Source organism: Spea bombifrons, chromosome 8, assembly GCF_027358695.1.
Source record: "Spea bombifrons isolate aSpeBom1 chromosome 8, aSpeBom1.2.pri, whole genome shotgun sequence".
NCBI lineage: Eukaryota > Metazoa > Chordata > Amphibia > Anura > Pelobatidae > Spea > Spea bombifrons.
The window spans coordinates 41,458,749-41,474,334 of record NC_071094.1 but is presented as its reverse complement, the minus strand read 5'-3'; the positions used below and the strand labels follow the sequence as shown (position 1 = coordinate 41,474,334).

At 47.7% G+C, this 15,586-nt stretch overlaps 1 protein-coding gene across 1 annotated transcript; it reads right to left on the bottom strand.

Moving 5' to 3' along the window:
- Positions 1–1,719: 1,719 nt before the first annotated feature.
- On the bottom strand, positions 1,720–12,983 carry CLPTM1 (CLPTM1 regulator of GABA type A receptor forward trafficking). Its single transcript, XM_053472667.1, has 14 exons — positions 12,843–12,983; positions 7,266–7,390; positions 6,733–6,856; positions 6,485–6,643; positions 6,014–6,131; positions 5,837–5,922; positions 5,639–5,759; positions 5,032–5,276; positions 4,756–4,849; positions 4,418–4,608; positions 3,773–3,868; positions 3,090–3,225; positions 2,660–2,827; positions 1,720–2,317 (listed from the first exon to the last, which is right to left on the bottom strand). Exons 1-14 carry the CDS (start codon positions 12,867–12,869, stop codon positions 2,130–2,132), a joined length of 1,878 nt encoding a protein of 625 aa, XP_053328642.1. The 5' UTR covers positions 12,870–12,983; the 3' UTR covers positions 1,720–2,129.
- Between the last annotated feature and the right edge of the window lie 2,603 nt (positions 12,984–15,586).

Genomic DNA, 15,586 nt, shown 5'->3' with positions numbered 1-15,586 from the left:
CGCTCCTCCAGCGCCACAGCCTGGAATTCCCCGGCTTCCCGTGCCGCGCTCTAATTGGGTGAGGGGCTCCCGTGACGCCACGAGGAGGCGGAAGGCGGAGCCAGGAAATCCCCCGGTCTGTGCTGGAATGCCACGTGATTTCTCTACACTGACAGCCGGCTAGAAGAGGATCGCGGTGTGTACTCTGTGTGTGTATAGCGTATATGCAGTGTGTGTATAGCGTATATGCAGTGTGTATAGTGTATATGCAGTGTATGTATATGCAGTGTATGTATATATTTTTTGTGTGTGTGTGTGTAATGTATATACAGTGTGTATAGTGTATATGCAGTATATGTAGTGTGTATATCTAGTGTATATGCAGTGTATGTATAGTGTGTATATCTAGTGTACATGCAGTGTGTGTGCGTGTGTACACATAGCGTATATGCAGTGTGTGCTGTTATCGGGATGAACTAGCGGATGTAAACCGTGCTACAGTGAGAAGAAATCGGGCTCTTTGGCCGGATCGCGATTTGCTGCTTAGAAGGCAAATGTAAACTGCAAATGTATTAATGGCCAAAGGAATCCATAGGGTTAAGGGGTGTGGCTGGGGTTTTATTTCTAAATAGGTTCATGTAACTGTGTGCAATATAACAGTCTAAAAATCTACTATTTGGGATACTTAGATATCATTAGAGTAACATATGAGAGGGTGGTACATAAGTAGAACAGCCTTCCAACCGTAGCGGTAGAGAGTAATACAGCGAGGGAATTTAAACATGCATGGGATAGAAAAACGGCCCCTGAATCTAAGACGAGACCGACAAACGGATGAAAGTCGGAGGTTAAGTCGGATTATGGAAATTGGCAAATTTTGTTAAAATTATTGGAATTAAAAAGTCGGAAGGTTATAATCAGTCAGATTGGTTAAAACTTCCCAAACCTGGGGTACTTAGACATACCGGCAGGTTAAGCAATATACGAGCATACAGTGCGACAGAATAGCGTTCACGGGGGACGTCTCTGGATATCCGCAGAGTTCTGATGACGCCCCCGCTTTCTATTACTTAAAGAGATAAGACATAATATATATCCAGAATTTATTTAGGCAAGAATAGAAAACCCATTAAACGGCTATGGCCTGCGTTTAGCGAATAAATATAATTCCTCCCTATTAAAGGGAAGACCTACCAAACTAGGCGCTGTTACCACCAACATCATAACCCAATAAACATATACCGACCCCCCCCTCTAATTCTATATATCCCCCCTCACTACCACACTCTCCAAGCAGCCAAATGGATATCTACTTAAAGGGACAGTCACACCAGCGACATCCGCCAACTGATCCATGCGCTGCGTAGATCTCAGGAAACCTTCGCTTTGGTGGCTCCGGGATCCCTGCGCATGCACGATCTGCACCACAGTAGATACCGGTTCCCGACCTGTACCAGCTGGGCTCCGGATCACACTCACCTCTCCGTCCGCTGGGCAGGCTCCCACAACACATACTGGAAGCAGAAAGGCCGCATGGGTCTGCTAGGCACAAGGGCTGCCCCCTCTTAGTTATTACCCCCGCAGGGCATCGTATATCTCCGGTTCAGTTATTTGTGAGCAGACGATACAAACACAACGGCTGACTGAACCCTGGAGAATCTCCAACAACTCGGGCTTCTTGAGACAAATAAAAGGCGCTCCCCGGCGGAACTCAGATGGTGAAATCAGGGCTGAGACATCTCGGATTAGACTGCCGCCCAAACAGTGGAAAGTTAAAGAGCGGCCTCATTTATTAAACCCAGTTTTCGCACGTTGACCCAACAAAGGGGTCCTGATCACGGGGGAGAGAGACACAGCACGACGGAATCAGAGAGGGAGAGAAGTTGGGGAGAGGGGAATTGGATAAGGAGGAGAGAGAGAGATTGGAAGACAGAGGGAGGAGGGCACAGAGAGAAGGATGACAGAAAGCACGGGAGAGGGTGGGCAGAGAAAGACGTACTTCACCAGTCCCATATACATAACAGACGGGGGCAACACCGTCTTAACAAGGGGTTACGGATAAGAAGGGTTTATATATAAAACAGCAGCCGATTCACCCCCGCAAAGGGGGCAGAACAGTTCATGGGGGGGTTGGGGGCATGAGGAATAAATTAGTCCTTCTTTTTGTCTTCTTCTGGTTTGGGTGGAGATGTGTCGTTTGGGACAGCGGGAAGAGACGCTTGCCCCTCCGGCTCAGGCAGAGAGACCGGAGGTTCTCCACTTGTCCCGAATTCATTAACTCTCGTCGGGTCCACCCGGTAAATCCATCGCTGGTACAGATAGATGAAGAATACGATATCTGAAGGGAAAAGGACAAATTCTATTAATATCGGTCTGCTTTTCTATGTTAAGACTCAAAAACCCAGTATTTGGTCCCATCTTAGATTCAGGAGCCGTATGCCTATCCCACGCATGTTTGAGTTCAGTCACTGTTTAGGCCTCTACCACTTCTGCCGGAAGGCTCTTCCACTTATCTACCATCCTCTCAGTAATGTAAAACGTCCTCCATATACATCTAAGCCTCTGACCCTCTAGTTTTACAAAATAACTTATTCTCCTCATTTCAACTGAAGTATAATTATTCCAAACGCCACCGGTGAACCAAAGCTTAACTTTACTCACGAAATAGAAAAGGACTCACCGTCTCGCAGACACCCGATTCTATACATCATGGGCATCTTGATGACGAAAGCAAACAGATCGTCAATGAAGGTGTTCAAGGCCTTGTAAGTAAGCATCCTCCACGGGAGGTGAGCCACCGACTTCAGCTTGTAGTTAATAAATAACTGTGGCGTCATTGTGATAAAACCTAGAAGAAGCGAGACGCGTTACAAGGGATTCTTTAACCAGACGAAACCTAATGATCGTTAACCCGCGAGCAGACTGAAGAACCGAGTGAATTGGTCTTGAGACGAGGAGGTATATCTGGAAAACCAGCGCTGCCAATAACTATCCCAACCCATTTACCCCATAGAAAGGATCAGCTGTGATCAGCAGCGATGACCGTGGAAGCTACAAAAACAAGTCAAAGGGGGCTGCAAAAACACCAGATTTATTTACATCAAACGTACCAAAGGTGAGAAGGAATCCGTACAACATGCTCAGTACCCAGGAGTACCAGCTCTTGTGCTCCAAATACAGCAAACTGTACACTGCGTAGCATCCCAGCAGCGGGAACAAGAGCCACGACAAGTATTTGAAGGCCATCTGGGTAGAAAAAAAAAAAAAAAAAAAAAAAAAAGAAAAGGGCATTAAGCTACAAAGTCGCTGAACCGATGTGGATACCGGCTTTCCGGTCTTCACGGCAGATGCTAAAAAGTTCTGTAGACTTCACACACGGATCAACATAGTTGATATTTATCACCCTGTCATCTCCAGCTTAAAAACATTGCCCCCTCCCCTTACGCTCTTGTCCATTAGCTCCCACCTTGACCATTGTAACCCTGTCTTAGCTGGTCTCACCATGAACGCTGCCGCCAGGCTCATCTTCCTCTCCCATCGCTTTACTAACCCCTCTCCCCTCCTGACTCTCAAAATCCTGACTCTTACCTTCAAAGCGCTTCCCCTACCTACATCTCCTCACTCATCTCTGAATACCCTCCACTCATCCGATGCTCTCCACCTGTCCGGCGCTCCGGTTTCTAGCTCTCGCGCACGCTTGCCAGCGGGTGAATTTTCCGGTCCGGTTTCACTGGCTGCGTTTCATTTATGCGACGCGCACCAAGACTGTTAACGTGCAGAGTCTCATACTCACATCATCATAGATCTTGGTTGAAGACTCCACGTACGTGGATTTGTCCTTCATCGTTAACCTGGGGAAGATTCCAGCAATTTTGTTCTCTCTGTCCAGCTGTAGAACCGTAATAAAGGGTAAGAAATGGGTTAAACGGGCAAAACAGCCACAGAATAGGTGAAAATGGGAATAAGAACATTATATCAAAATACACAAATAGTAATCAATATGTGAGCGACAAATACGTGCCTGTTATACACAAAGTTACTGGATTCAGGGGGGGTCCTGAAAGATTCCCATTACTGGCATCTTAGCATTATTTTTTAAATAATTTTTATTTAATAGCAGATTATAATTCTGAACCATCACACACGGGTTATCCAATAACTCAAAAGCAGCTATCACCGTTCGGGAGGTAAACTCTATTCCCTAAACCAGCGGTTCTCCACCTGTGGGTCGCGACCCCTATGGGGGTTGAAGGACCCTTTCACAGGGGTCACCTAAGACCATCGGAACACATATTTCACAAATATATAATTACATAATTTTATGGTTGGGGTCACCACAACATGAGGAACTGTATGAAAGTGTCGCGGCATTAGGAAGGTTGAGAACCACTGCTCTAAACCGACCATCGATGACGCCCCGAGAGGTCCATATACCCACCCTGACATCCATGACCTTGGTGATCTTCCAGAAGTCGATGAGGAGACCGATCCCAACGCTGACCTGCACCACGAAGTTGGTCTCGTTGTCTAAAATATAGAGCAAGACCACCAGGGACTGGAACACGTTGAAGATGACCGAACGCACCGAGAGGCCCTCCAGAGACTGACGGCTGTTCCAGAACTGGATGTCTAAGAGAGAAAGAAAGATGGATTACTTTAGAGTGCGTTTCATACGGCTGCCCAGCGTCGGACTACAATTCAGAACGTGCTCGATCTGTTTAGCCAACGAAACATCCGGTTACCCCACTTCTTCCCATTTATCCTCAATTATATTACCGTTTTTAAAGGCCAGGAACTCAAAGATGCTGTGCACAATGGACACGGTGATGGTCAGAGCCAGGAGATAGGGATTGGTCTCCAAAAGGGCCACCTGAAAAGATATGAAGCAACACCCATCACTCTCAGCCTTCAGGGAATTCATCTCATACACCACAGCCTCGTCATATTTCAAGTCCACTTTATTACTCGTCTCACGCAAGTACCCCAACCTCCTCCGGCGTACCTCCATGCAGTTCTTGATGGGTTCCGGAAACATTCTAATTCTGTTCTCACCTTGACAGAGTCCTGTTCCTCATCAGACTGCTCATACAGGTCCTCCCCCAGAAAATTCCAGGGACTGCGGGAGCTCTGTGCCGCGTAGAGCTGCCACCGCCACAACGAGAGCGGGCAGAAGGACAGCCGCAGGGGCAGACTGGTCACGCTGGTGTTTACTGGGACATAATCTTTCTGCAGATTCCAGTAATCATTGAAGTACAGGATCGGATAGTAATCACCGCTAACCGCATCAAACTTCACATCTGCGAAGAACATACAAGGGTTTATCCAAGAACCAACTTATAGAAGGGGTCAAGACCGATAATAACAAATCAAACCCGTCCAACATGAGGGATATCCAGGCTTCTCAAACAAGTACTGGAATTAATGAGCTTCAAGTACAGATAAAGATTTATGGATAAATTACCCAAATAGGCTGTGCTACAACATTTAACCAAACCATAGCATTAACGCACATCCAATGACCCAGATGTCCCATCAAATCTCATAGTAGTGTCGTGGAGACCACGTTTGTACATGCCGATCAGAGAAGGGTTAAAAACTACCAGCCAACGTAAAACCTAACGAGAAATAACCTGAAAAGTGATTCAATTGGTAAACTTACATTGGTCCAGAGGTGGTGGGACGCTGCCCTGTACCCATGGCGTGTGGTCATCAACGATATTTATCGTCAAATTCGGGTGCCAGTGAGAGATGACCTCAATGGGACCAAAATCCTCGGCCCTCTGAAAAATAAGACACACCGGTTATTATATTCTGCCGCTATAGTCCAAAATAAAGCCATAAACGCTGCGGGCCTCACCTTGATCATCTCTGGATCGGCCTCCGTCTCTCCGGTTAGTAGATTTTTGGTCTTAAGAAAACGCCGACGCTTGTATTTGTTCAGCACTGGGGAGGGAAAACGTCGCGTAAGTTAAGGAAAGAGACGGAGAAGTTTCCTAAGCATATACAAGACAGAGAGAGACGGAAAGCTCCTTACTGCGAGACGTGTGCACCGTGGCCAGCCTCCGGTGCAGGGCTTTCTGACTCGGGTCCGGGTGGAAGCCGCTCTTTGTGAGATAAACGTGGATGTAGAAAGAGCCGTTTCTCTGGACACTCTGCACAAAACACAACAGTCATTACAGAAATCTATAGCGATAGAGTTTACCGTCTTGAACTACATTATAAGGCTTGCCCCCCCCCAAACACAGTTTCTTATGAAAAATCTAATTTTTGGCCAAATTATGCCCGCTACAATTATGATCGAAGATTCAATGACAGTCAGCAGGGAGCTGCTCACACTAAATACGTAGATGGTTCTATGCCGTAGTCTTCAGTGCCCGAGCTGTGATGATGTCATACGTCACTGAGGTTTTTTATTTGTTAGAAGCAATAAAATAACGAGGGGCGGAATAACGGGGCACAGCCCTGGTTGAGCTATTGGCTGGGGGACACTTGGATCGGGACTTACCTCTGGAATGGTGACCTCTGAGTACTGCTCATAGCAGCCGTCCCCATTCTCCCCGCTGCTCCAGTCTCCGTACACCAGGTCCCTTTGCTCCCAAAACAGAGCCGCGGATGAATTAAATTCTGTAAAGACTTCATTCTCCGACAGAAACACATGGAGGTCCTGAAGAAGGGAGGGAAAAATGAGCGTTAAAGAAGCCCCCCAGGCTGAGAGAGACATTCATCACGTGTAACCGACGGCCGCTTCCTTACCATGAGGGTATCCCGAGGGAAAAGGTTCCGACTCGGGGGCCGAGGGGCTCCGGTGGGCGTGGCTTGGTCCTGGGGTGCAGAGCCTCTTCGGAACCAACTGCTAATGGCCCAGATGATGAAGATCCTATAAGGTCAATGATTACAAGGGTGAGGAGAAGCTTACATACGGAAAAAAATTAACAGCAACTAGACGTAAATAATTTATGTTTATTAACTCAAAATAGCAGGATCTACTTTACACAAAGTTCTATATTTTAATTTGTGGGTTCGGGATGACAGTAATGGCGGAATTTAGTCATTCATCGTATTAGCATAAGGCGATCCTCAATATCAGACTAATAATTAACGAATAATCTAAGAAACCCGTAAAATCAGCCATATCATAAGGCTCAACACATAAGGTGATGGGACCTGAAGACCACTAGTCTACGCGGGCAACCTACTGGATCATTCACGAAAGGTTAATGAATTAAATAGGAGAAGGGGGGGGTAAGCCCTGGCTGGTCGACGCGGAGAATGAAGGAATCGCTTACCTGAACAGAACGCCTTTGATCACCTGCCAGGCATTCGGCGGAGGGGCCTGTTGTTGCTGCTGCTGCTGGTTCTGTTGTTCTGGGGCTCCTGCGGCTTCAGTTCCAACGGACCCATTGAGGCTGGTCTAATAATAACAATAATAAACACGGTATACGTGAGACATATAATAAACATAAGAGTAATAACAGCGGCTAAACGCGGTACGGCCGGAGCAGAGATACTGCCGCAGAGGATGTATAGAGGACGCACGCTTTGTGTAATGTAAGAATTTGGCGATGCCAGCGGTACAGGAGGGAGGACTGAACACGGACGATCACGGAAGCCATGATGACCGACGCCACAAACCGGTGTCGGCTGATAAAGCTGCAGTGTCTGGACAATAAATTAACCCCTAACCTCCCGCAAAACTTGCCAAAATCGGGCAATGGAGGAGACTGGGGTTGGGGAAAGTGGTAAACGCAGTAGGGGGGCATCAGGTAAATTTAAAGGGACCACTCAGTTATTTGCCTTAAAGTGGCTATAAAGGCCGGAGTGTCCCTTTAATTACCAAAAAAATGCAAGAAATGACATTTTTGTTAATAAAAAACAATAACAGATGAGCGGAGCGCGTCGCGAGTATAAACGCCGCCGCTTTCCGTTTACCCCATCGCTGCCGTATATTTACACGCGGCTCGTACAGTAACAGGGAGGGACGGGCTGTTTATTTTCCACTAAATTAACCTCTTTCAACAAAACTGCAGATTTTTCACTTTACCAATAAGAACGATCATTTTCGTGAATAAAGCGGGTTTTGCTTCTTCGCTTTTGTTTATTTTTATACTCCGTCTATTAGTGTTTTTCATATAAACAAACGATAAATAAAAAAACAAAGGCCTGATCTTGCTGCTTTGTGCCAAACAATACAATGACCTGGATCTTGGAATCGCAGGACAGGCACAGCTGTGAAGGGAACACATTAACAAAAAAAACTACGCTGGAAGGCTGTTCCCCTTACCCACCACTCTTTCAGTGAAGGTAAACGTCCATGCAATGCATCTAAACGGCACGGATTTATGCTTTAGATTCACGAGGCATTTAAAGCCGGGTCCCAAGACAGCATTTCCGAGCGAGCCGATTAATATGTATTCTGACAGCTCTGATGACGAGTATTGATCTCTGCGGGCTTCGTGCCGGGAGGACCTGTTGCCTGCATTCAGAAGCCTCTTCGCCTTCCGTCCCACTGCGTCATAACGCGTTATTCTCAATTTGCCCTTTTTTTTTTTAAAGATATTTTTCTTATTCCTCCCCCCAACTTGTAACAGCTCTATGGTATCTGTTGGCGCTATATCAATATAATGCAATTCATACTCCCGTACCCGAGGCGCACAGGCCTGCAAAGTTTCAGGTTAGGTTGAAGAGCGGCTTCACAGAGACTGCAGCTCACTGCCTGGAAACGCATCCGGGTTTATTTACTAAAGAGGGAGTTGGCAGGGCAGCTGCAGCTTCATCTCCCCGACTTCATTAAGCATTGTAAAGGGCCAGCCCCAGTCAGCTTCCGCGCCACCAACAGCTCAGATGGCCCTGTATAAAGCATAATTAATTCAGCAAGACTGAACAACGCACGGTGTCCATATAACCCCAACTCCCCAAAGTGTAACTGCTGCGGTCTGCCTGTCAGGCTGGATAAGCTGCAGCTTCCTTGCGGTTCAACTACAACTCCCATTACTGCCGGTAGGCACAGAGCGATATCATTAGAGCTGAAACAACGAATCGATAAAATCGATAATAATCGATAACGGAAATCATCGATAACGATTTCCGTTATCGATTAATCGAGTGATCAATTCGTTGTTGGAGCACTCGGCTCCTTTTACTTACCTCCGCGAGCGTTCCCCGCTTCTGCTACACGCTCTGCAGTCTCCGCCTTCTTTTAGCTACGTGACGGATGTGACGCGTTCCGGAGGTAAGTATTCTTCATGTCTATGTGCACGGATCGCACAGAGCCACTCGCACACAGCGAATCGCTCTGTGCGAATGGAGCCACTCGCACAGAGCGGTTCGCTCTGTGCGAGTGGCTCCATTCGCACAGAGCGGTTCGCTCTGTGCGAGTGGCTCCATTCGCACAGAGCGGTTCGCTCTGTGCGAGTGGCTCCATTCGCACAGAGCGGTTCGCTCTGTGCGAGTGGCTCCATTCGCACAGAGCGATTCGCTCTGTGCGAGTGGCTCCATTCGCACAGAGCGGTTCGCTCTGTGCGAGTGGCTCCATTCGCACAGAGCGGTTCGTGAGTGTGGGTGCAGGGCAGAGTGGGGGTGGGGGTGCAGGGCAGAGTGGGGGTGGGGGTGCAGGGCAGAGTGGGGGTGGGGGGTGCAGGGCAGGAGACTGGGTGCAGGGCAGAGTGGGGGTGGGGATGCAGGGTGTGAGTGTGGGTGCAGAGCAGAGTGGGAGACTGGGTGCAGGGCAGAGTGGGGGTGGGGATGCAGGGCAGGGTGTGAGTGTGGGTGCAGGGCAGAGTGGGTGCAGGGCAGAGTGTGAGTGTGGGGGCAGGGCAGAATGTGGGGGCAGGGCTGGGTGCAGGGCAGAGTTAGAGACTGGGTGCAGGGGCACAGTGCAAAGTGCTGGGTGCAAAGTGCCAGTGCTGGGTGCAAAGTGCCAGGGCTGGGTGCAAAGTGCTGGGTGCAAAGTGCCAGGGCTGGGTGCAAAGTGCCAGGGCTGGGTGCAAAGTGCCAGGGCTGGGTGCAAAGTGCAAAGTGCTGGTGCAAAGTGCTGAATGCTGGGTGCAAAGTGCTGGATGCAAAGTGCCAGGGCTGGGGCAAAGTGCTGGGTGCAAAGTGCTGGGTGCAAAGTGCCAGGGCTGGGTGCAAAGTGCTGGGTGCAAAGTGCTGGGTGCAAAGTGCTGGGTGCAAAGTGCAAAGTGCTGGGGCAAAGTTTCTTGAACAGTAATAGTCCACCTCTTTTCAGAATGTTTGGGGTTATTTTGTTTCATAAATATTGTGTTTGGGTTCTTGTACTTTGAAAATATTGTTTTTTATTACATCATAACAAAATAAGAATGTTAATGTAAATTTTAAGTTGTTTTTTAACATCCAGTTCATTAAATTCTTTTAAATAAACGAAAAATTTGCATATTGTTTTTTTTTATCCGATTAATCGAAAAAATAATCGGCCAACTAATCGATTATTAAAATAATCGTTAGTTGCAGCCCTAGATATCATACAGCACACAGAGGGTTAATATAAAAGGTGTACGTGTAAAGCGGCCGAGGAGGAATAAGTGACAGCGTTAAAGCCTCAGAAAACCTGAAATGAGATTTCCCACCAGCGCCATCCATCTGTAGCTCCCTATATGGGAGAAGATCTCGAGCGCATGCGCAGAAGCAGTCATCGCCGGCCGGCGAGTAACCACCGTGTTAGTTATTAATCTCGATGGCTGGCGGAGAAGGTCAGCGCTCTGAACGTATAAACTATCGTATGGAATAAATCCAGAGGCTCCAACGCCAGCCGCTCACTCCTGCCCTGTGTATCGGCAGCTTGATTTACTGGGGGCCACGCGTGTAACTGTGTGACGGGCCCAACGGACCGCATCCAGCTGCCGCTCGGCATACATATGACCCCGCGCCGCACCAACGACTGCCGTTCCACCAACTCTCCAGAAACACGACACCAGAGCCTCCCCCGCCGTGACCTCGGAACCCGCAAGCACTCCACAAAACCACTTTCTGCCCCAAGAAGCTTAATTCCCATCCGCAGAGGCGCCACACAGGAAGGACCTGAAAGGTTGTTGCCATAGCAACCGATAAACATCTTTAGAGATTCTGTGCCTTTTGAGGTGAGAATATAACATATCTGCATATCAATGGGCTGCCTGGGAAATCGCATCATTAACTCTTTGTGCCCCTGAGCCTGAATACGTTAGTCCCTGGCTTCAGGAGAAGATAAAGTCTTAGAACTTAAAGACTCAGACCTTAATCAGTCGCTGGTCTCGTCTCAGATTCAGGAGCCGTATGCCTATCCCATGCATGGTTACAGTCCCTCGCTGTATTACCCTCTACCACTTAGGCTGGGAGACTGTTCCAGTTATCTACCACCCTCTCACTTAAAGTAAGATCTTACACAGATCTTTATGGACACTTAACTCTTTGCCTCCTTGATTGTACAGAGCCCAGTGACCACGGGCAGCACTCAGGGCCAGCCTTGTGAATGCGAGACAGACGCGAGTTAAGGTGACCTCCTGTTTTGGTGATTAGCAGAAAGGTGGTTGAAAACGTGACATCATATCTTGCGCCATTTAGATCGCATGCAAATGTTACGCCGCTCGGGAGTCATTTAATTACATGGGAATCTTGCGCAATCTGATTACAAATCGGGAAATACAGAAGTCCTACGGTAAGGAAGCAGGTTTTTGCATGTGATTACCCTGAATACAAATTAAAGCACCGCATAGCATATCATCCTTTCTAGGGTCTAAGTAGTACATCAGACAACATTAATCAACCACACAGGACCAGGGTCAGAGGATTAAACGTGATTTAACCCTTTACCGAGAGGGTTGTAGATAAGTGGAACAGCCTCCCAGCAGAAGCGGTAGATACTAATACAGTGAGGGTATTTAAACATGCATGGGATAGGGATACGGCTCCTGAATCTAAGACGAGATCAACGACTGATTAAGGTTTGAGTCTTTACAGAAACGGGCAGACCGGACGGGCCGTCGGATTTTAAGCTGGATCTGGTATAAGGCAGCTTTACTTTACACGCCTTAAACACCAACCTGCGATCTCCGGCCCTCTTGTTTACACTTGACACAACAGTCCTCCTCTCACAAATAACTTGGCCAAGGTGAACAAATGCTGGAGCCGGCCTTGCTGATCCCCAAACAGGGAAAACATTAAAGAGAAGCTCCAACCATTGTGTATTATTTCTAATAGCAGCATTTTTTTGGGATGTGTTAAGTGAGCCTTACGCCAATTACACTGCTTTGTCGGATAGAATGCATCGGTTTTAATAACCCTGCGGGACCTTCCGACTAACAAAAGTCTATGGGGGAAGGGACTTGATGCTCCAGATCAAACTACGGAGAGAGAGGGGGGCCATAAAACATCCAGTATTCAATGAACGATCTACTCCTAGTAAATCATTCAAAGGAGATCGCAGTAAGAGATTGACACACAGGACACCTCGGACTCTGCTGATCTCCGGCACCTGTAAGGAGTACTCCAGGAGTTAATAAGTGAGGAATTAGATGCAATCAGCCATATAGAATAAAGTTCATCACAGAGACGGGGGGAGGGGTGGAGAAACACGTACCCCCCGATATTGTGAGCGTAGACCCCCACCCGTGGAATTAGGCCCCATAACTCAAATATGTATAAATCCTAAAAAAAAAAAATCAGTAACACATAGCAACGGGCCCTAACCCAGAGCCTGGAACCGTAGCGAACCCTCACAGCGCGTATGAAGAGTCTCCTATTCGGAGGCCCCGTCATACATCTCGCTCTAATCTCCTGCCGGTCTGCAGAGACCACAACCCGTATTCGGTTCGCTACAGACTCGTCATTACCGTTTTCTCAGATCTACGCTCCCGGAGTAAGCCCCTCACCTGAATCTCTGCCCCCGGCGCCGCCATGTTGCTCTTTGCTCTGTCACTGCACTCGCCGGATCTCGTGAGAAACAGCCGGGAGCACGATCCCAGCCGCTACCGCAACCTCCGCCAATGAGGAATGACTGCGTAAGAAAAAAGAGCCCGGCAGCCGACTGAATAGGTCACCTTAATTTCCACTTCCGGTGATGGAAGCTCCGAGCGCCATGCTACTAAAGGGAACTGCTAGAGCAGTTACTTGGAGGCCATATTTGAAAAGGGCAGGTTCATCCATATGACCAGATTCAGCCAAGTCTTTCACCAGACTGATGCTTCTTTGTGTTTGAGGAAAATGAACAAATTCATACGAGCCCAGGGAAAAAAAATGGAGTCTTTAGTTGAGGTTGTAAAAAAAAAAAAAAAAAAAAAAAAAAAAAAAGATGTAAAGTTACATAAGCTTTTCAGAACCCAGCGGTCTCTTAACAACAAAGAAACATAGAATTTGACAGCAGATAAGTAGCCTAAGCCATTTGCTTATGCCATGCATGTTTAAATTTACACACTGTAATGAGCTACCACTCCGGCTGGGAGGCTGTTCCACTTATCCACCATTCTCTGTCTTAAGAAGAGACCTCAGAGGTCTCAAAAGCTTATATAACTTTACATCTTTTTGCTGTGTTTGAGGAAAGAAACTATAAGAATAATCACTATGTCTGACAGCATTAGTCTCCCTATCTTTTAGGCCGGTGGCTTCCACATTCCGGTCTCCTCTTCTGTCTGCTTTCTTCATCCACCATTGATAGGGTCTTCTTTCTTGGTCCGTGACTCAGGCCTCCCGGCGCCCTTCCGCAAGGGAGTGGAGCTTTCTGCAACATCGTCTTCCCTGACGAAAGGGGAGAGGATGTTACCAGAAGCGCCACCCTTTTGTGGAAGTGCGCGGAGGGGCCTGATCCAAGAAAGACGACACTATGAATGGTGGATAAAGGAAGAAGAAAGTAAACAAAAGAACAAAAAGATGAATGATCAGAAGAGGAGCTGCAGAAAGAGCTTGGCTGGCCCTTTACAATGTATGGTTTAATCAGTGAGAAGACTCCTCACCCTTTGAATTATGCATTATACAGGGCAAGCTCAGATCTTCATGCAGAGAAACTTGCTCGTGTTTGGCCTCCATAATTAGTAGTTAGACCCCTATAGCATTTTCTAGTGCTGCTGCCCCCTGCGGTGTGTGAGATGTATAAAGGTATAAAGGGAATCACTCATTTTTACATCGCACGCTGCAGGGGCCGCACTTTACTGGTTGACATCATATGGGTCCTGAAAACCACGGCCAGTGTGGTCACCCTAGGGGAGAAGCACTGGAGGGCCCATAGTACAAAATGCACCCCATTCCCTTTGGCAAAAAAAGTTACAGACAGGGCTTCGCTCAGCACTATCGGTCAGTCCATCGTGGTCGGTTCCCGGGGTTCGGACGCAGGTAGCGCATGAGGACCACGAGGGAGCAGGCGATCAGACCTGCCTTCAGCTGCTGGATCACACGGGATGAGCCTCCTCCTGAGCTTATAAAGGTAAACAGGCCAGGACGGGGCCCTAACTATACACGTGTGTGTCACAGATTGAGAGTGAGTGAGCGCATGTGCGTGCGTGTCCCCTAACTATACATGTGTGTGTCACAGATTGAGAGTGAGTGAGCGCATGTGCGTGTCCCCAACTATACACGTGTGTCACAGATTGAGCGTGAGTGAGTGCATGTGCGTGTTTGAGAGGCTGGAGTTATGGGTCTGTACAAGTTTACTCCCCCCCCTCGCCAGAGCACGTCTGTACCCCGTACAATGCCCCTGTTACAAGCTGCCTTATATAAGAACCTTCCTAGCCTGTATTAACCCTTCAATAACCCACCACGAAGACCAAATGGCTCTAATACCGGTCCTCATGGAAACCTTAACTCATTATTCAACGATACACTTAACCGAGTCACCTGCATTCCAGCAGGGATATCAAACATAACATACGGGGAGAAAAAACACCACATCGGGAGTCTTATTTATCACAGTGGTGTACGAAAGGAAGGAGTCAGCTCCGGACCGCGTGACCCTGAAATTGGGGCAAAAATCCCAAAACAGAGTCAAACCCTAAGAGTTCCCGGGTACGCAGGTGACGGGGTTGATAATCTTGCTTCTTGGGATTATATTTAACGCTGAAACCAAGACTTTCGGACGTTCGCTCTTTAATACTCCGGCTGGTATCAAGAAACAGTTTAAAAGAATACGCGGCCATCGCACCTCTAGGACAGGCTGTGGTGCTACTGTTAGCCGGGACATTTGTATCTTAGCGGTTGGGGTTTTTAACCAACATTTAACCAACATTTGCCCAAAGTTCAAACAGACTAACACATTGATGCGTAGACCTCAGAAGATGGCCACTCGATTATGGGGTCCGCGTGGAGACGTCGGGGTTCTGTCTTCAGATGGGAGGTTGGGACATAGTATCGTGCAGCAGGACGTCTTCGTGAGACGGATAAATCCCAAGGATACGTAGCAAAGGTTAAACGCTCTTCTAGTCTATTCCGTTAGAGAAATCAGCGAACAAACACAGACGTGGTGTACGTTCTAAACCTGCTCTTCACGAAACAGGCACCACGGTCGCTCGCGCATCCGGACAAAACTAGGAGACTGTTTTCTAAACATGCAGCTCAGTGCTATTTATTGTTATCGTTCTCTTTTCTAATATTATGGATTCTCCATAATTTTTACAGTAACTGTTTAGTC